The following is a 23,148-nucleotide window of genomic DNA, read 5'->3' on the forward strand; positions in this document are numbered from 1 at the left end:
TGGAGGTGGGCTTATGGAATTATTGATAAGGTGTTGGAGCCCTAATTTGACAAATAATTTCTCTTAAACTATGTTTGCATTAAACAATTTGTCTTATGTAATTTTGTTAAATATATATTCTATGCTCAGTACCCTTATATATTGTTTAAGTTGTTTCAGTAGTTTTACGCAAGTCACAAATATGTTGGAACAAATACCTAATATGTTGGTAAAAATAAAACAACTAGTGCAAACATTGCGATGTGAAGATGTTGCAAAAAAGTTGGAGCTAAGTTGCAACAATTTACTTAGTTGTTACAACACCAGATATCGAATCTGTTGGAACATATAGATCTTCTATTGCAAATAATCCAAAGAATTCGAAGATGTTGCAACAAGTAAGGAATCATTGGAATATATGAATCTTTGGAATTTATATGGATCTTGGAACATATGGAAATGCAAATAATCCGGAACCATCTGAAGATGTTGCAACAAGTAATGAATTTGTTGGAACATATGAATCTTCTTTTACATCAATTTACTTAGTTGTTGCAACAATAAAGTTCTTGAACATATGTGACTTGCAAGTATTTACTTAGTTTATCAACAAATATGATTGATAAGTATTCCATTTTTTATCACTAAATATTGTTGATTTCCTTATTTTATCACTAACTATGGGTGAATCGGGTAGTTCACATCAATTCACTCTAATGATCACTCGATTTAGTGCATACTGACTTAGGAAATCATCTTTGCTGACTCAAAATACATCAAATTGATTAAGTATTCCATTGTTTATCACTAAATATGGTTGATTTCCTTTGTTTATCACTAAATATGGGTGAATCGAGTAGTTCACATCAATTCACTCTAATGATCACTCGATTTAGTGCATGCTGACTTAGTAGATCATCTTTCCGACTCAAAATACATCAAATTGATTAAGTATTAAACATTGTTTATCACTAAATATGGTTGATTTCCTTTGTTTATCACTAAATATGGGTGAATCAAGTAGTTCACATCAATTCACTCTAATGATCACTCGATTTAGTGCATGCTGACTTAGGAGATCCTCTTTGCTGACTCAAAATACATCAAATTGATTAAGTATTAAACATTGATCACTAAATATCGTTGATTTCCTTAGTTTATCACTAAATATGGGTGAATCAAGAAGTTCACATCAATTCATATTTAATGATCACTCGATTTAGTGCATACTGACTTAGTAGATCATCTTTGCTGACTCAAAATACATCAAATTGATTTAAGTATTAAACATTGATCACTAAATATCGTTGATTTTCTTAGTTTATCACTAAATATGGGTGAATCAAGAAGTTCACATCAATTAAATATGGGTGCATTGACTTAGAGTCCGACTCAAAATACATCAAATTGATTAAGTATTCCATTGTTTATCACTAAATATGGTTGATTTCCTTTATTTATCACTAAATATGGGTGAATCGGGTAGTTCACATCAATTCACTCTAATGATCACTCGATTTAGTGCATACTGACTTAGGAGATCCTCTTTGCTGACTCAAAATATATAAAATTGATTAAGTATTCCATTGTTTATCACTAAATATCCTAACTCTTGTTGGATAAAACACAAGTCACTAAATATGGGTGAACCAAGTAAGTTAGTTAAAAACCCCCAACATCTTACTTAGTTGCAGCAAAGATTTGATAATCTATTAAAACTCCAATTTTTTGTAATATGTTCAACAACTTATCGTTGCAACAAAGTAAGTTGTTGAACAAATCCATTACTCTTGTATCCGATAATGCAACAAGTTACTAACGCACGTTACTTGTTGATAAAACCCAACAAGTGAGTAAGTTGTTGAACAAATCCTAACTCTTGTTGGATAAAACACAAGTTGTAACAGATAACTTAGTTGCAAAAATACACAACATGTAACTTAGTTGTTTTGATTTAACAAGATCGGAAACTATTCAATAATTTATTAACAAATACACACATTTGTGATTTGAACAAGTTAAACATAAATTACCATGCTAAGAAACAATAACATTAAAATGTCATAAAGTTCAACAGATAACTATTATTAAAGCATAATGCAATTTACAACTATGGAGCATTTAGGCTTGGACATGTTGGTTTTTTGTCGCCAGCTGTTTTGCATAAGGAGCATTTATTTTTCCTCGTTGAAAATGATTCCCCGATTCCACGCCTCCTCTTTGTCCGCCTTCTTCCGGGTTTGCTTGGATCAACATATGGAGGAGGTATCTCTCTCTAAAATCTCCAAAGGAACTTCCCAAGATTCTTCAGAAGGCACAGGACAAATTTCCTCACAATATGCAATTATGTAATTCTCCACCTTATAATATGGAGATGAGTAGTCATAAATCCGCCTTCCAAAGTCGTCACCATATTGGACACGAAGCGCTGCCATTGCATGTGGACAAGGTATTTTGTCCAGGTCAAAAACTCTACAAGTATAAGATCTACTTTGCTTGATCGACTGTCGCAACTACACCGTGACCGATGACGCTGAACTTGTAGTTGGCTATTTGATGGGCTAATAACTTGTTCCCCAAGTTGACAAATTTTGAAAAAAAAAATCAACTGAAGGAACAAAGATGTTTGGTGAGTCGATGAACTCCATACGCCTCTCATGAAATTTTTCTGCAAATCTCCTGTTTATGGCATCAAATAAAGCAAGAATGGAAATTCTCTTTCAACATTGAACATTGAGTTCACCGACTCAAAGCAATGTTTGACGTCATAAGATTATACTGTGAAAATAAACAATAACGTAATCCTTAACGTACAAACGATTATAGCTGTTGGAAAATATCAAACATTAAATATGTGTTACTTTAGGAAATATGTTGCAACAACTAAGTGACACTGTTAGAACAAGTGAGTTAGTTATTCCAACGATGTGTTACTTGTTGGAAAGAGCTTCGATTATTGTCTCGTGTCATAACAAAAATGCAACAACTAAGTGAGTTGTTGGAACAACTAAATTACTGTTACAACAAGTGAGTAGTTGTTCCAATCGTATGTGTTACTTGTTGAGAGAGCTTCAGTTATTGTCTCTGTGTCATAACAAAATGCAACAACTAAGTGAGTTGTTGGAACAACTAAATTACCTGTTGCAACAAGTGAGGTAGTTGTTCCAACAGATGTGTTACTTGTTGGAAAGAGCTTCAGTTATTGTCTCTGTGTCATAACAAAATACAACAACTAAGTGAGTTGTTGGAACAACTAAATTAACGTTGTAACAAGTTAAGTTAGTTGTTCAACGATGTGTTACTTGTTGGAGAGAGCTTGATTATTGTCTGTGTATACAAAATGCAACAACTAAGTGAGTTGTTGGAACAACTAAATTTGTTTGAAAGTTGAGGTAGTTGTTGGAAAAGCATGTGTTACTTGTTGGAGAGAGCTTCGCTTATTATCTCCGTGTCATAACAAAATGCAACAACTAATTGTGAGTTGTTGGAACAACTAAATTACCTATTGCAACAAGTGAGGTAGTTGTTCCAACAGATGTGTTACTTGTTGGAAAAGTAATGTATGAATACCTATTTTCGGGTTAATACCCGCTCCATCCGTGGAATCCAACACGTTCAAGATGTTCGGCGGCTCCGGGGGACGGTATATCTCCGATTTGATTGAAATGGTCATTGAACTCATCTATATTGTACGATTTTACCGCTTTATAAAACTCGAGATACGACCTTCGTATTGTGAAAGTGGTCGGAGATTTTCCCAAGGTGCTTCATGCAACAACCATAATGAGATAAAGGGAAGACAATTGAAATCGCCTTTTTGATACTTGGATGCCTATCAGAAATTATGCACAACTCTTTGGTATCATCTACAAAGCTTCTCATTTGTTCAAAAAATATTTGTATGAGGCATCACACTCCTTGTCCACTACACAAAATGCCACAAGAAAAACATGATTCTCCGCATCTTGCGCCACGGCTGACAACAACACTCCTTCGTACTTGCTCTTCAAGAATGTCCCATCGACAGCTATGACTTTTCTCATTTGCGCAAAACCAAGCATCCAAGCCTTGTAGGCTACAAAAAAGTACTTGAACTTCCCATTAGCATCAACCTTCAATGTCGTCTTACTTCCTGGATTTGCGGAACGAAGCATATAACGGTACGCATCAAGCACTGCATACCCGTGCTCATGTGTCCCCCTTGTCAAAGATTTTGCAATCTCCATGCCCTTACAGACCTTCCAATAACTTACCTTACAACCCAATTACGCGGAATGATTGGCTCATATCTTTTGTAGATGGGCCTTTACTGTCGGGAAATCTATATTTGAAGTATTCACTAATGACTTTCGTTGTGGCGTGTGGATTATGGCTAGTAATATGCTTAACCACATGTGTGATACTTTACGTAGGTTGTAATACAAAATCTCGTCGAACTTAAAAGCTTCATAGCCCTCACCACCACTTGCACTCCGATGTACACATCTAAAACAATACACAGTACGCGAATTAATCACCTTCTTGAGTGTAAAATCTTTCTTCACGCAAGCAAGTTTCAACATAGTTGCTAGTTGTTCCTTGTTCTTGAATGACATTCCTTTATAAAAGCCTGTTTCATCATCTTGAACATGGCTGCACTGTGAAGATTGTGTAGAACACGGTGTATTGCTCGCAACTTCGTGTGTAGGAATCGGCTCACCCCACTTCCATTATCTGGAATATCCATATCCATATCCACCCCATCCAATTTATCAATTAACACATCTTGTTGGTCTTACCTAAATTATGGTTCTCTACCGGGCTTCCAACCACGTATACCCTTAAAATGGGCCTAGCTACATCATTCAAATAAGTACGCAAACGATCCTGATCGGTTATTTTAAAAGGCAAAACCCTCTGGTTTTCAAAAGAGCTATGCATGTAAGTGATGGCAAGATCGTTTATTCACAACAGGTGATGATTAAGTTCACAAAATCATCAAACACAACATCTCTTTGGACACTCATCGCTATCGTCTCTAACATGTGACTACCCTTCCATCGCCAAATATATCGATTGTTTTTCTCGATCCATTCACCATGGCAATCAACACCTATTGTTATTGAGTCCCCCATTAATGCTACCTGAATATATATATATTTTTTTAAAAAAGGTCATGACAATATAGTAATAAAATACAATAACTTAATGACTTGTTGGAATAGATGAATCAGGTGTTGCAACAAGTGGATTACCTGTTGCAACAAGTACTATCCTTGTTGCACCAACTAACTAATCTGTTTGAGTCACTTCAGTTTTTTGAGTTTTGTTTAATCCAAAGACAGTTGAAGATGTCCAACAGATTAGTGAGTTGTTGCAATGTTGCAACAAGTATATTACTTATTGCAACAGGTAATACACTTGTTCCAGCAACTAACTAATCTGTTGGAGTCAGCTACAGTTTTTTAGGTCTAGTTTTTGGGTTCTGTTGGACTGAAGCTGAATCCAACGGATCAGTGAGTTGTTGCAACAAGTAAGATACCTGTTGCAACAGGTAGTACACTACTTGTAACAACACACAAATCTGTTGCAACTTATTCATACTACGTATTTAACAACAATTAGTATAGAAGTTGCAATAACTACATAATCTGTTGTAATTGTGGCAAAGAATTACAATAATCGTTGCATAAACTATAAAATACTTAAAACTACAACGATTGTTGCAAAAATTTAGAAGCTCTTATACAGCAGCTTTAGCACTTGTTGCAACAAGTACAATTGCTACTGTAAATTGTTGGAAAATCAGCAGCAAAACCCAGATAAATAATTGAAACAAAACAGCAATATTTTACTTACCAAATGAGCGGAAATTACTTCTGAAGTAATGCCTACCAAAAAATTGCAAAAATGTTTGGTTTCGTTTTTTTTTTTTTATTTTATTGACAAATTCTTCAAAATGCCGCACCAATGGAAGAAGAAGAAGCAAGGGAAGCAGCAATACTTATGAAGTAATGCCCATGTAGACACTAACGAAATCCAGCCAAAAAAATTACAAATCTGGTGGTTTAGTTTTTTCTTTTGTTGAGCAGATTCTTCAAAATGGCACAGCAATGGATGAAGAAGAAGCAGGGGAAGCAGCAATGGAAGATGAGGAAGAAGAATGGAGGGAGAAAAAGAATGAGAACAGGCGGATGGAAAAGAAGAAGAAGAAGAAGAAGAAGAAGAAGGAGAAAGAATGAACCGAGGAAGGAGAAGAAGAACAGTGGAGGGAAAAGAGCAAAAACGGGTGCGACTATTGGCGCCCTTTTTTTTTTTGGACCCATTTTGGTATTTTAGGGCTTATATTGGCTGGGTCAAAGTGTTAAAAATAAAACTTGAGGGCAAAGTATTAAAAATAAAGTTAAGGGTCAAAGTATCAAAATAAAAACTTTTGGGCAAGGTCAAAACCTCTTAATCACTAATCAAAAAACATCACCTCCACTCAATAATTAAAACTTGAGTCACCTCCACTCAATAAAAAGACTTAAGAGTCACCTATAGTTAAATGGCCCATGATACATTTTCTATACATATTCTAAAGGGATACGTATTCTATACAACAATGATACAGTTTCTATACATATACTGTATTGATACATATTATATACAATAATGATACAATTTCTATACAATTGATACATATTATATACAATAATGATACAATTTCTATACACATGCTGTAGGGATACATATTTTATACATCAATGATACAGCTTCTATATCTATGATACAGTTTCTATACATATACAGTATTGATACATATTATATATACAACAATGATACAATTTCTATACACAAACTGTAGGGATACATATTCTATACATCAATGATACAGTTTCTATATGTATGATACAGTTTCTATACTCATACAGTATTGATACATATTATATACAACAATGATATAATTTCTATACACATACTGTATAGATATATATTCTATACATTAATGATACAGTTTCTATACATATACTGTATTGATACATATTATATACAATAATGATACAATTTCTATACATTATTGATACATATTATATAAAATAATGATACAATTTCTATACACATACTATAGGGATACATATTCTATACATCAATGATACAGTTTTACATGTATGATACAGTTTCTATACATATACAATATTGATACATATTATATATAACAATGATACAATTTATATAATACTGAATACATATTCTATATATCAATGATACGATTTCTATATGTATGATACAGTTTCTATACACATACAATAGTGATACATATTCTATACTACAAGGATACAATTTGTATACATATTCTGAAAAAGAAAAAAAATCTAAAAGTTATCATTGACCAAAAAGGGGGGAAAAAGAGGAAATTATTACAAAAGAAAAAACCTTAGAAAGCCTTGAAACTAACCAAAAGAAAATGAAAACCTAAGTATTAAAACAAAAATATTTATTTTATAGAGATGCACAAGACACTAAGCCCTCCTTTATCTAATTATGTGAATTATTGTAAACTACTTGAAAATAAGGATATATATATTATATATTTTTTATTTCCTTTATTCTGCTGTTTTTTTTTCCATTTTGATGTACATGAAAAGAAGCAGAAAATGGACAATCAAACTCAAACTGGAAAAGAAGGTACATAAATAAGTACCTTTATTTGTTTCGAGGTGAGGGGAAGGAGGGCGGCGGGTGTGAGGCTGGTGACTAATTGCTTTTGACATTTTTATATGAAAACATATGTTCAATTTCACATACTTGTTGCAAAAGAGTGAGTCAATTATTAACAAGGAAATGAAATGAAATGAAAAAAAAAAAAAATATATATATATATATATATATATATATATATATATATATATATATATATATTCGTGCGGGGAGTCCTTGTTTCTAGAAGACAGGTTATTATATTAGGTGACTTGCAGTGATTAAATAAGGTACATAAATAAGTATCAGCTAGCGTCTGGGATTAGTTTAAGGTTACAAAATGGATTTGGGGAAATTTGGGCCATCCGGTTGCCAATAGTTTGGGCCGGATGGCTAGTTTTGTCCTTTACCCCAACAAATATTAGCTATTTCAGGAATCATTTTCATTTGGGCTTAGTCGGCTGAATACTTGTCAATTGGGCTTCTCCTATGTCACTAATTCACTAGGCCCAACTGCTTTGGCCCGGTTAAATATAATTGTCCAGTCTCTTTCCTTTGCCGACAAAACATTCTTTTACCTCGTTGATTCCTTGTTCTTCCTCTGAGCTTAGAACCTTGTTAATGGAGGAAAGGAGGAGCTTATCTTTTGTGTTATAATTATAGATTATGATGTTCTTTGCAATATTAGTGCATGCATGAGTGAGTCATGACAGCGTCATTTAGGGAAGAAGTGTGATTATTCTTGAGAATTCATCCAAGGATATAATTTAATTTTAATTTAAGCATAATATATAAAAACTTGGCGTACTTTACTCAGATCTCTCCAATTACAGCCCAGATACAATATTATTTTTTCAATTAGAAATTATTATTGACTACTCAAACCCTACACCACAAAATAATGTCGAGCAGCAAAAAGAAGCAGAATTCATAAATAAGTTTCAGAATCTGAAATAAGATTTTCTCAAAATTTCTATAAGAAATATTCATATTAAATAAATATAAAGTAGAAGAGCTCAAATTTCATATGACAAATTCAAACTTAACAACAAAGACAGCGCTGTCAGGGAGGGAACAACTTGTTTAGTCTTAAAGTGCACTCATTCCTCTTACGAGAATGATGAAATGCTTAAATTGAAAAGGTCATAATGCTCTCACGCTTCACGCTGCTTGCTTACTTGAGCACTAGCAAATCACACCAAAAGTATCTCCACAAAAGAAAAATATAAGTTCATGGCAAGCTCATATGTGAAACTTCAGAAGTGTTGCAAGAAAAAATCCAAAAGAAACGCCACAACTGCAGTTAAAAGAGGTCTACACAACATCCAAACATAGTCTACACAACATCTAAACGCTAAGTAAGCGTTAGGCATGAAAACCAAATATTTTTCATTTTATTTGAAATTTTGAAGTTGAGCAGGGAGTTGTGTTTGATTATATTTTTTTGCAACGAATATTTAATTATTTGAATGTACTAAAAATGAAAAAAAAATAATATATAATTTTGAATGTTTTTCAAATTTTAAATACAACTTCAAATTGTATTTGAATTTTTATGTCTGATTCTCAAATAGAGAGAGAAGATTTTCAGGAAAAGGCGAAAATTCTCATAGCCGTACAAGTCCTAAGTACTCTCTCCGTTCACTTTTACTTATCCACTATTTTAATTTTCACTTTTATTATGTTCACTTTCCATATCAAGAGAAAAATAATTTATTTTTCCTATTTTACAATTAACATTAATTACTCATTCCAAATTATTTTCCAAGTCCAATGCAACTATACATTAACTAATAAAGGTTAAAAATATGCACTTCAAGTATTATTACATCAAGTATTATTTCTAAGAAGTGTGTAAAGTGAACGGAGCGAGTATATAATATAGATGCAGCGTTAATTGAGCTGCTCAAAGTTTTAAAGAGGCTATACCTTTGAAGAAACTTCAAGTAGTAATCGAAGAGAGAGATCTGCAAAAGGCTTACATCATGATGTTTGGAGGATCTCAAGAATCACTCACAATGGATGAAAGAAAAATCCAATTAAGAGGCAATATTAAAAATCCACCACCAACTTAATTGATATCTACAATATTTGAATGAACAATCTTGAATGTCCAAAGAATTGTAGAGAATAAAGAGTGGAAATTTAGAATGAAAATTCTGAAGTGATTCTAGCAAAAGATAACTAAAAATATTTAGTGGCAAATATTCTTAATATAAATCTTTCCATCAAGATTCGTATGCATACTCAAATAGAGAGTGAGTGCACAATTAAGGAGTGTATATATAATCAAGACAAGAAAGTGTGCACACCACATGAGTGAATGTCTTAAGTAAAGAACGTTGTTGAAGCAAGCAGTTAGTGAATGATCAAGTGAGAAATACGAAAGAGCAACAATAGAAGCTGCTAAAAGTGTGAATGCAAGAAATAGCATAAGAAGTGTAAAATTGAAACTGATTCTTACCTTGCAAATAAATAATAAAATTCAAGTTAGTGAGCAACCAATCGTGCCCAACAAATTCTCAACAATGGAAACAGCACAACCAAAACATGTGTGTTTAGTGAATGATCAAGTGGGAAATGCGAAAGAGCAACAATAGAAGCTGCTAAAAGTGTGAATGCAAGAAATAGCATAAGAAGTGTAAAATTGAAACTGATACTTACCTTGCAAATGAATAATAAAATTCAAGTTAGTGAGCAACCAATCGTGCCCAACAAATTCTCAACAATGGAAACAACACAACCAAAACATATCTCACACATTCAAACAGCAGTATACAAATTCTCGGAATTATGACACGACATTATCAAAACACAATTTACGAGTAAAAATAAAAAAAGACGCAGGAACAACTCTTGTCACTGGTTAATTATCTTGTTTATTACACTAGCTAGTTCAAGTTCATGCCATAAAGCGGCATGAAAATATCGTCACATCTGGAAAATAGCAACTGCTATATATACATTCAAGATATGGCAATTAAAACAGCCTCTCCAAGAACATGACCCTCAACAGCTTCCAGTAGCTTATCCTTTGTCACCTGCCAAGCATCCAAGAAACCACATTACGTTATTTGTCTGTAGGTGTGCGAGTCAACCACTTGAGGTTCTTAAATATTTAATGTATAAACTTGAATCAAAAAAAAAAAAAAAAGGGGGATAAGTGACTTTACTAGGTAATTTCCTTCCTTAATTGGGTGACCATATGAGGAATTGACTCAAAAATGGAGCATGTCGTTTCACTAGATCAAATTAATCTGACATAATACAGAGGATACTACGTTCACAAGTTGTTGAATAAGGGGAAAATTGGTGGCTCCACAAGACATCCGATCCTAACATTTTCAGAAAGATTTTCATATAATTGTACGATGTAAAGATATCTGGTTAGGGGTCATACAAAAGAGTGATATTTCATCCTATTTGTAGGAACTTGTCCAACTTCCCAGTTCAGAAGAACTCTCCTGATCCTCTGCTCTCTTTAGCTATAAAAAATTGGTCCCAACATATTTTTCTCTTGAGAAATTAAACCAAGACTGCAATTATCATTTTTTGCAATTCCACCCTTTATCATTAATTAATACTCATATAAAAAAATTAAGCTACCCGATAATGGGTGCCTTCGCATAATTTTATAATGGATGTGCCCAAAACCATAAACAACAGATTAAAAAAGAGATGAAGTATTAAAGTATTACAAATTGTAGGATATACCTTGTTTCCAAGATTAAGCTCATCATCCAAAGCAAAAAGCCTAAACTCAAATCTATGACCATGACTTGGCATTGTAGGTCCACGCCATCCAGGGACTTTTTCGTCATTATTTCCTTCTTTAATACGAGCATAATCTCCACCTAATTCCTCTCCCTTACCAGAAAATCCTTCAGGCAAACCCTTCAAAGTTGGTGGAATATTTGTCACAACCCAAATAACCCATGGTACAATAGGTCCATCTGGGTCAGGTGCATCAATATCTTGTACCACTAGTGACAAACTCTTAGTCCCTTCTGGTAAATTGTACCATTCTAATGGTGGTGACATTTTCTTTTGAGCACCTTGACCTTCATCTGTGTATTTTCTTGGTAATTTTCCTTCATGATTTATGTTTGGTGACACTAGCCTGAACTCATCACTTGCATTTGCCATTTTTCGCCCTTTGTGAAATTTCTAAGTTCTTGTTTTAGATTGGTATGGATGATTTTTTGTTGGATGGGGAAAATAAATAGGGAAGGCTGATGAGGAGTAAAGGGATTTGATGACATTTGTCCAAAGAAGGTTAGTGTTGGCATGAGAAGTTACGTGGTGCATGGAGAATTAACACGTTGCATCATACGTGTTAGGCTTTTATATTGAGTGGGACAATTCTAGAGCCACTTCAGTTTTCTCAATTATTCTATTGGAAGAAATTGCACGGTTTGCCTTTCAAATGGGCTGCCTTGTAATTTTGCCTTCAAATGGGGTGGTTTTTAATTGCAATCGAGCATATGTTTAGTTAGGGGCAGAGGGTTCATCTGAATCTTTTTCGGCAAAAAATTACATTATATATATAAGAGTAAATTTTTTTTTTTTTATATATACGGTAGATGTTGAATTCTCTTGACTTCTTTGTATTTTGGTCTCCTTGATGAGAGTTCTGATCCGCCACTCTGCCTAGTTAGGCATAAATTCTTTAAGAGTGTGAGACATAATTTATGAAATATTACATACAAAAATATAAATCTATGTCTCCCAAAAAGATTGTGTGCATTGAGAAACAAAAATTAAAGATCAATGCAAAACAGGGACAAAAGTACTGCAAATGACCCATTCTATTCCCCTATTTCGGATCTGAAATATTGCCAATTATTTGCGCGGATTGTCCTTCAAAGGAACTGGTATTTAATTTTTTTTCCCTTCGCTTAAAAAAGTGGCTGAAAATATTTCGAGGTTCTGGGTTCAAATCCCCGCTCAGTAAAAAAAAAAAAAATTGAAAGGTATGATTTTGCAAAAAGTCTGCCTTATGCGGCAGAGTTTGCATTAAGGCATAACTAAAGTGTGCCTTATGCGGTAGATGTTGCCTTAATGCATATCGAAAAGTCTTTCGGATATTACGTATACTTATAAGCTACGTACTTTTAGTTATCTTTAAGCGCAAAGTTCTGCCGCATAAGCGAGCTTTTTTGCGGCCACTTGCCTTACGAATTTTTATTTTATTTTTATGACTAAATCGAGATTCGAACCCAGAACCTCTAAAATATTTTAGGTGAAGGGCCTAAATTAAAGACCAGCAATTTGAGAGACAAAAATTAAAGATCACCCCCAAAGAAGGACAGTCGTGCAAATTGCCCAAATATTGGTGCGTGGAGAGGGCTCTTCGAGGGTGTCAAGGCCCAATACCTTCCCAACCATGCGACCAGGTTATTAGGAATTTTCCGCTAGATGAAAAAGTGCAATATTGCTATAATAAATAATAGGTAAATTACGTATATATATATATATATTAAGGAGAAATATTTACGAAACATGACGATAGTTTTCTATTTACAAAAGATAACATTACAAACCCTATAACAAACATACCTTTTAAAACAAATATATATTTTTTTTAAAAATATTTTTTTATTTTTTATTTTTTCGCTCAAAAATTGATGTATGAAATGCGTATATCTTGCTTAAGGCTTAAAAAGTTCGCTCAAAATTTAGTGTATGAAAACGGTATGAAAACTGTATGAAATGTATATATCTTCTTCAAGGCTTAAAAAATCACCTCAAAACTGTATGTATAAAAATGGTATGAAATTTGTATCTCGCTCAAGGCTTAGAATTTCACTCACATTTTCATGTATAAAGTTCATGTTAGATTTCTCTATAACTAATACAACTACAACAATATTGTATACAACTTTGATACAACATTCAAGACTTAAAATAATTGCTTAAATTTTTGTGTATGAAATGTGTATATCTTGCTCAAGGCTTAAAAAATTCGCTCAAATTTTGTGTATGAAATGTGTATATCTCGATCAAGGCTTAAACATTACGCTCAAAATTTTATGTATGAGAATGGTATGAAATGTGTATATCTCTCTCAAGACTTAGAATTTCATTCACATTTTGTGTATGAAAAAATATATTAAAAATTTTGCTTACACATAGACATTTCATATATTTTTCATACACAAAAATTTGAGGTAGCCTTTTAGCCAAAAAAAAAAAAAAATCTTAAAAGTAAATTTTTTTAAAAATATCAATTTTTTTTAAGTTTAAAATAATTTTTAAAAATAAAAATATTTTTTTAAAAAAAATTATTTTCTGAAAATAAAATTAAAAAACAAAAAATATATGAAAATCCGTCACAAGCCAGTAAAATATCGTTATGTTGTGTAAATAAGGAAAACGTAGTTTTCCCATAAATAACAGACAAATTGGCACTATATGACAAGTATGTTCAATATTTGACATAAAAGATTTTATTTTTTGGTAACTCGATAGTCTAAATTTAAATTTATCTAAAAGAATTGCACCCAAAAATAATAAAAAGTATTTACTACCCTCCCTCTTTTTCATAGCAGTTTCAGCCAAAATTTTCAATATTTTCTTCCATAACTCTGTATTTCCTTATTTTGGCTAAGAAATCTTTATTAGTTCTTCATCGATTTCGTATTGCAGTGCAAGTTTTCCATTATTTTTCAGGTTCTTCATCAACTTCGTTGTTGGATGGAATATTTGCTCATTTTTTGGGTTCTCCATCGACTTTTTGAACGTAAGGATCCGAAAACACCATTAAAGATCATCTTAATTTAGGTGGTGTTGAGTTTTGTTGGATGGAAGATGTGTTCAATTTTTTCGATCTGCGTGTTTGTGATTTGTCTCATTTAGGTGATATTGAGTTTTGTTGAAAATATCTTAGAGAGCATGAATATCAATATTGGAAGTAATTGGAGAGGATTTTCAGCAGATTTAAATCCTATTTCAAATTGAAAACTCGAGGTTAAAGAAGAATCCATTTGTGTATCCCCATTGTATCACATGTATATCAATTTATATTAACACTGTATATCCGTTCATCTCATGTATATTTGTGCAAATTCATGAAAAATTGTGTGATATATACACTGATATACAGAACATACAACACGATATATGGATAAGGACCATTACAATCTTGTATGATATACTTAGATATACACTATGTACAATGTGATATACACACATTGCAAAGGATAGGTTTGACATATTACTTGAAAAAAGTCCAAATCACTTGTAATCTTCTTTAATTTTGTATATGGGCTGGTGTTTCCAACCAATTCCTACACTACCCACTCTCACCCAAGAAGAAAATAATGTTCAAATATGCTTTTTACTCTTGATTTTTGCTTTTGGTTTCTCTGATTTGAGATGAAAAGGGCTATGTTAATTTTTGGAAGGGATATATATTTCAAGAGTGAAATTAGGAGGAGAATCTTTTGAATCTCCTATCTAATTGATTTCGCTTGATACGACTATACAATGGTAAGCTTTTTGAGCTTCAGTTGTGAAATATATTCTTTAGCTAAGCAAATATCGATATCGATTGGAGGTTCTATATAGGTATCAATATCCCTAGTTAATATTAGTGGATGTCCAAATGACACTCAAATGTGTAACCTCCAAAAATTTATAGAATCAATCTTATAACCCCAAGAACATGTCTCCGACAATTAGAAGCATTAAATCCCCCTATTTATGTTATTATAAATAATAAATTTCACTCATGAGAAAATATCCAGATTGGAGAATATTATAATAAATATAGTATTTTATTTAAAATATTGTGAATAGTACAATCTCTATGATTTCTATGTTTCTTCTATACAAAACATAAATATAAGGACTTTTAAGCTTGATCATAAACTGTAATCTTAAACTTGAACGCATATTTAATTTATTCATCATAAATGCTTTGATGGCCTATGTAGTGGCAAAAATTATACGGTGCCCTGAGCATGCCCCGGACACATGATCCCCTGACATAATTCGAAGAACGGTCCAACACATAACCTACATGACCCACTCTAGACGATCCCCCAGCCTACAACTTCACTTGCCCTCAATCAAATCAAGGTTGACGGCCCCAGGCTATGTAGCATACAAGCCATGCCCCCACATTCCAGTCTACATACAGAGGCGACAAGCGCAAAACACAATATAATTTTCTTAAGCGCTTCGCTAGTAAAAAATAATATAGTTTAAGATCATCTCCATAGGGATTGGTGTTATTAATAAGTCAAACAAAGTCTCTCTCAGTATTATTCAGGAAAGCAAATCTTTTGAGTTTTTGTGGTGTAAACTAATGTGTCGGGAATTTATGGCACATTCGAGGCCTTCTTACGAGAAGTTTTACTTGTTTTTAAGCAAGTTGGTGTCTATTTAATGTGTTTTTAGTGTTTTTCAGGTAACGGAACAGATTTGGAATGAAAACAGTTAAAAGTGCAGAAGTGGCCGTAAACTCAGTTTACGGACCGTATTCCCAAATACGGGCCGTATTCCATGGGCGTATTAAAGAATAAGCAGAACCAGAAAGGCAGACTAAGAAATGGTGATCTACGAACAAATTTTACGGACCGTATTCCACTTTACGGTCCATATTTCAAAGCGTATTTAACCATTCAAGCATCTGGCAGAAAGTCGAAGTTTTGGAAGTTGAAAGACGACTTGGCAGTTTACGGACCGTAAATTGATTTACGGTCCGTATTTCAAGAGATTGAAGTTGCTCAAAACTGGAAACAATACCTTATCGTAAACTGGTTTACGGTCCGTATTTCACTTTACGGACCGTATTTCGTATCGACGGGGACCAAAGTGCAAATCTGCAACTTTCACGTTTTCAGAACCTATAAATAGTCATTGTAGGGTTTTAATAGTTATCAGTTATTATATTTTTGTCTCTTGACTTAGAACATTAAATACTCTCTAGTTTTTGAAGGTTCAAACATCAATTCAAGTATTATCAATTCCTCTTTTCTTCCAAAGTAAGCAACTATGAATTCTTCAATTTCTTATTTCTTGTTCTTTGTTATGAGTAGCCAAATTCCCTTACTAGGGTTGTGAACCCAATGATGGGTGTTTTGTGATTGGGTTTGTGATTGATATACACATAATGGATTATTAGGGTTTATTTATTCTTCATTCTTCATTCATAATTAATGGTTGCAAACATTGATTAAAGCCATAAACCTTGATTTATTTGGAAAAATAATTAGGGTTGGTAAGAATAAATAACAATGACTCAAAGCTTTAAACTTTGTTTAATAAATTCACTTAGGAATAAGAAGAATTTACTTGGCATGATTAATCGTTCTTCATAGTTACTTTCTTATATTTGGGAAAATCATAGAAAGAGATAATCTTTATTTATTGGGAAATAGTAGAGATTCATATAGAAATTTAGTGCATTCATATAATGATCCATTAGAAGTATATCAAGATTAATACCCATGATCATATACTCTATCTAACGGAGACACAACCTTAGTTTCTTTTACCATTAATTTCCACCAAAACAAGTAGATAGCAATTAGTCATAGAAACATCAACTTTTACCAAAATCATCGGATTAAGACATTGGACCTAAATTTAGCATTCCACTACTTTAGTAACCTTTTCGCACCATATTCCCTGTGGGATTCGACCCCAACCTTGTTGGGTTACTATATTTGACAACGTCCGCGTTATACCATTAATAGGTGTAATTTGAGCGTATCATAAACCACGAGTAATAAATTTACTATTGAATTAAAATAATAATGAAAACTTAGAAATTGATCAAGGATTACTATCAATAGGAGAGTTAAGGGCGAATGACAAGACAGGTGCAAAAGAAATATTCAGGATTAATAAGCGTTCAAGGTTTTTTTTTTCGAAGGTTCGCTGATTCTTTCGATTTCAACGAATGATTAGTCTACATGTAATATTTAAACTCTTCTTTCGAATGAACTAAATATCTTCCAAAATAGACTAATTTAAAACTCAAGAGCATATGCTAGAATTATCGAATGGATTTAATAAAAGGAAAACTTCTCTCGAATATCTTCCTATCTTGATTCAAGAACAATTCAAAGAAGCTCTTATGATTACTCAAAAGACTTTCATTTCAACAACAATATACTAGCATAAATATTCAATAAAGTAGTTCTCTTTCGATTAACTAAAAGAAGTAAAACATATGCATAACGTTCAAAACTCCAAATGAGAATTCCAACAAGAACGAAGTTAATCCATAAATAAGTCTCAAGACACCATGTCCGTCAAAACCCTAAGATAAACTACTCCATAATAGCAAAAGTAAACATAATAGTAGAAGAAAGTAAACTAGAAGTCATTACAACCAACTTTCGATCCAAACTTTCGTATTGAATCGATTGTAGAAAGTAGCAAAGTCTTCTCTAAAACTCTAAGCTGTCTCCTAAGATGTAGCAGTCAAAAATCAAAAGTCCATTCAAAAACTCGTTACGAATACCCCAAAAGTGCTCGGACCAAAATACCGTTAAAAAAATTGAAAAATAAAATAACCCGAAATTGGCCTACCGCCGCCAAATATTCTGCAGCCTCATTTTTTTGTCTATTTTCTTCACTCTTTAGCATGCATAATCGGTCCTTGAATCCCGAACTCTTCCCAATTTATTTGTTGGACTTCTACTCAGAGTTTGAAGTCCTAAAATCTCCATTTAAGCTCTAAAAATGCTCGTTTACTCGGGAACAAGTCCTACACAAGAAAACACACATAATGAGTGTAAAATACTACATCATAGCTCAAGTACAATTAACATTTAATTAACAAAGATGTGAAATAAGGCTAAAAATTCATGATCCTAGCCTATGAATAAGAGGCACCAAAAATATTTAATGGGAAGATCTCTATGCTCCATTCTAGTTATCCTCTCAATTCTGGATATTGCTTTTGTAGTTGAATTAGAGCAAGGACAACACAAGATTTACTTTTGTTAACAAGCTATCCTGAAATAAGACCTTGGTGACGAGACAAGCGTAAAGATTTCTTGTAACCACTAGAAAAGAAAATTATATTATCAGCAAATGCAAGATGGTTAATTAAAAGGTATCTCTTGCTCATGTGAAAGCCAGTAAATTCATCTTGCTTGAAAATATTAATTAATTTTAAAGATAAGAATTTAGAATATAAAACAAAGGGATAAGATATAGAAATACCCGCAAAATATGGCGAAATTGCAGCTACACATCTAAACTATGCAGGAGTCGAACTTATTTTTTCGTATTATTTACCCCATTGGATTTATTTTTTCGCATTATTTATCCCGTTCACTAATGACCTAGCTAGTAAATAAAAAATATTAAAATGTATCATGTGCAAATACATGCTTATTCTAACCTAAAAAAAAAGGATTTTTATATCTTTTTTTTCATTTGATTCGTTCAAACCCAAATGACCGAACCCTCATCAGGTTATTCAGATTAGAAAAAAAAACATGGAGATCGTAACAGTGAAAGAAGGAGAACTAAGGGCTTGACAGAGGATGAGGGTCCAGTCATTTGAGTTTGAAAGAATCAAATGAAAAAAGACATTAAGACCTTTTTTAAAGTCTAGCATAAGTGCGTGCGACATTTTTACTTATTTTCTTTACTAGGTAATTAGTCAAGGGTGTAAAAAAGATAAGGAAGTTTTTGGCCTCAAAATTTTTCCCAAGCATCTTATAGTCATTCTTATCAAACTCACTCTTTTCCTTCTTTACATCATTTCCCTCAGCATCCTTTTTCATAGGATATTTTGTCCATCAACGACCTATCCTATAACTCATAGTCATCAGCTTGTAGATAGTCCTCCATGTGAGCTTTCCACCAGGCATAGTACTTTCCATTAAATGATGGAGGGTTGTGGGTTGATTGACATCCACTGTGTCGAATTGGTGGTGCAACATTCATTTTGATATTTTCTTAAGGTTTTAGCCTCTTGAAGATAACCTGCTCTGCTACCAATTGATATTTTGCACGATTAAATAACACAAGAGAGGCTGAATTGGTTTATACCTAATTTTTGCCTATGTGATGGACCAGGTTACTTTATTCGTTCCTCCAATTAGCTTGCGGAATAATAAAAAATAGTAAAGTAAAAACATAGTACTTTTACGTGGAAAGCACCCGGCTCACAAGGGTGAAAAACGACGACTACACCTCTGCAGGATTTGTTTCAAACCTCACTAAATCTATGAGTCTCAACAAATTCATATCTCAAGAATTTCAACCTAGGAACTAACTTTAATCCCTCATACAACAATCTACTTAGACTGTTGAATCCACTCCAAGTTTCCCTCAACTTGGAGATGCATTTGACAAATGTTTTTGCCCAAAACAATGCTTCTAGGAAAGCTCGAAATAGGTACAACTCGATAACATTCCTAATACAAAACAACTAGACTTGAAAACTGTAAAGCACAAGACTATGAAATAGGGTCTTCAATGTGGTCCTTCGTATTAGGAAGAATACCAGTAGCCAATCAGAAGTCTCTCAAATATGCTCCCACTTATTTGCTTGACTTATGTTTTTCTCTCTATGTAAGTGCATAACCTTCTTCAGTAGAAGACTTGCATTTATATTTATATAGCGGCCTGTGAGTAGCAAACGGGTTGGTCACAAACACTTTCTTAGATAAGGACCTTGAAGAGAGATGGTGTTTGAGATGAAGGCAACTTCTTTGCCATCGCACCGCTTGTGATATGCCTGATGAGGGTCCAAAGTTTATCCCAGATAATTCTTCCAAGGATTCCTAGATCTTACCCGCTATGTCTGTATCTCGAGATCTCTTTATTTAAAGAGTTTTTTCACATCTGAACTCTAGAATCGAACACGTAACAAAATGAACCAGGTTCATTGAGTATAGTCGTCTTGTCTATCATCAAAACATGCAGGGTCCAAAAGACATTAAGACCCATTTTTTAAGTATATGGAATAAGCGTATGCTTCGTTTTTACTTGTTTTCCCTACAAGGTAATTAGTGAAGAGGGTAAATAATATGAAAAAATAAGTTCAAGGGGGTAAATAATACGAAAAAAATAAGTTCAGGGGGGTAATAGAACTCTCACATAGCTTAAGTGTGTAGTTGATAATTTCGTCCTAGTTTAGAAGTGTGAAATACATGCCTTATGTCACGACCCAAATCGCGGGTCGTGGTGGCATCTACACTATTCCCCTGGTAGGCGAACCATTCCCAAATCATTTACTCTTTTTAAGAACACCAAGTGCGAAAATTAAGTTTATTGGAAACACTGAATAATAGTTGAAGTAATATAAACAGATGCGGAAGTATAACTGTCACGCCCCAACTAGGGGAAACGTGCGGGCATCTACCATTTCCCACCTCGATAGGCGAACCCTTTCCCAAATCATTCATTCAACCACAGTAAAATAATCAAGGCAATCAATGTAAGTCTCAAACGTAGATAATAATAAGGATAAGTGAATAAGTGCGGAAAAATAATACAACAATCCCAAGGAATCTGGTCTAAGGCCGTACAAGAGCCACTACTACAAATACTACAAGTCTGAATATGAATACATGTCTGATAATGGAATATTGTCTCAGAATATCAAAATAAGACAAGTAGCTAAGAAGAGGCATCCGAGCAGCGAATCCATCCAAGTGCTCACCCTGGAATACTCGTCAGACGGCCTTAGGACTCAGTTACGGGGCACAGAAGTCGATCCGGTCACAAACTCTGCACTCAGAAAGAATGCAGCAAGGTAGAATCAGTACAACAACACGTGTTGAGTAGGCATCATAGGCCGACAACAGTTAGAGAATCATATATATAAGAAAAAGACTGAAAAAGTAGGCATTCTCACAATCAGATAAAACTCAACACAGTCCAAATATCGAATCCAGTACCAAATCTCCAAGTCTAGTAAATCACCTCAAAGTCCACTATAAGTCCAAAACACCATCTCAAGAACTACTATCAAGTACACGTATCACCAAAAATCAATCAACAAGTCCAAAGTAATGCGAACAATAAATATGAGATGAATGTAATGAAAATGCAATAATACTGTCACGACACGACTAGAGGCCATGACGGGTACCCGGAGCTGACTACCGAGCACCACTCATTACGCTAATCATCATACTCATTCTGGACACATATAATCTCCAAGGTAATACATAAATATACGTAAGCCCTCATGGCTGCAAAAATGATATACAAGAATATACATTGATGTATCCATAAGACATCAACTACCCACGCATCCGTATCTACGAGCCTCTACTAGAGAACTATGACATAAAGACGGGACAGGACACCGTCATACCCAAATATATACACAAAATAGTATGACCATAAGTAGCACCTCCGGAGTAGTGGAGTGCTCCTGTGAATCCGCTGATAAGATAAGCTCCTACGGGTCTGCACCGTCTCCCTGTCTACCTGTGGGCATTAACACAGTATCCAAAAAGAAAAGGACGTCAGTATGAAAAGTGTACTGAGTATGTAAGGCATGAATAATACTAACATAATAAAGAAACAATGAAACATAAGGCGAAGGTGTAACCTGTTTAGCTTTTAAAGGGAAACACATGTTATGCATATACAATCATCGTTAACCCGCGTCCGGGTAACTATCACGCACCACCCACTAGTGGTGTCATGTCCGGCCATCTAGGCATGGTGTTATCTTAAGTCGCCCGCCTTAGCGGTGCCATGCCCGGCCACCTAGGCACGGTGTATTCATAAGCCGCCCGCCTTAGCGGTGTCATGCCCGGCCATCTAGGCACGGTGTAATCTCATCATTGTATACTTATCACAAAGCATGCATTAAAATCAATTAAATGCTACAACTCTATCGGGGTGACGTAAGGTCGAGAACCCCCGATTCCATTATGAAGTAGTTGTGATCATCATATCTCACCTTGAAGGAACTAGCATCATAAGGTGAGTCTAGCAACAATGAATAACATCAAAGGATAATATAAGGATCATTAGCTTCGTAGGAATATCATATCATTAGCTTTAGAATCTCTAGACTTAGACTCATCATCATTATTATCGTATTCATAACATATCCCTTATCTTTGTCTCATGAGTAGTTCTTAAAAGTCATAGGATTATAATTTCCGGAATATGAGAAAGTCATGGAAAGATAAAGGAGATCATATTATAGGAATCATGCCTTAGAAGGGATTAGCCTCACATACCTTTTCGCCTTTCTAACTTGCCGACTAAACGCTTCCTTCCAAGTTCGTAATTCTACATTCAAGGGAATTCGTGTTAAGATTAGATAATCGATAACATACTTAAACTTAAGTTAAAGCGATTAAAGGTGATAGAAATTGGGCAGCACTTCCTTTGTTTCTACAACCTTCTCCATATAATATAACAACTCCCAAACATCAACAATACACCCACAATATCATAATCAATAAACTTTGTTAAGTTAGCCATTATCCAATTCTTACAATTCCCTCTCAAAGTCATCCATAACCATGGTTATCACCTAACGTCGTATTCATCCATATATAATGC

At 33.8% G+C, this 23,148-nt stretch overlaps 1 protein-coding gene across 1 annotated transcript; it reads right to left on the minus strand.

Annotated features, from left to right (window-relative positions):
- Positions 1-10,369: 10,369 nt before the first annotated feature.
- On the minus strand, positions 10,370-11,856 carry LOC132056935 (uncharacterized). The gene is made up of 2 exons (XM_059449347.1): positions 11,353-11,856; positions 10,370-10,679 (listed from the first exon to the last, which is right to left on the minus strand). The coding sequence occupies exons 1-2, from the start codon at positions 11,782-11,784 to the stop codon at positions 10,605-10,607; spliced, it is 507 nt and encodes a 168-aa protein (XP_059305330.1). The 5' UTR covers positions 11,785-11,856; the 3' UTR covers positions 10,370-10,604.
- Positions 11,857-23,148: the final 11,292 nt, after the last annotated feature.

The sequence above is a fragment of the Lycium ferocissimum genome, chromosome 5 (assembly GCF_029784015.1).
Source record: "Lycium ferocissimum isolate CSIRO_LF1 chromosome 5, AGI_CSIRO_Lferr_CH_V1, whole genome shotgun sequence".
Taxonomy (NCBI): domain Eukaryota; kingdom Viridiplantae; phylum Streptophyta; class Magnoliopsida; order Solanales; family Solanaceae; genus Lycium; species Lycium ferocissimum.

Coding starts and splice junctions, on each gene's coding strand:
- LOC132056935 (XM_059449347.1), bottom strand. CDS start 11,784: ATGGCAAATGCAAGTGATGAGTTCAGGCTAGTGTCACCAAACATAAAT. Junction 10,680..11,352: donor AGCTTAATCTTGGAAACAAG/GTATATCCTACA, acceptor GATGCTTGGCAG/GTGACAAAGGATAAGCTACT.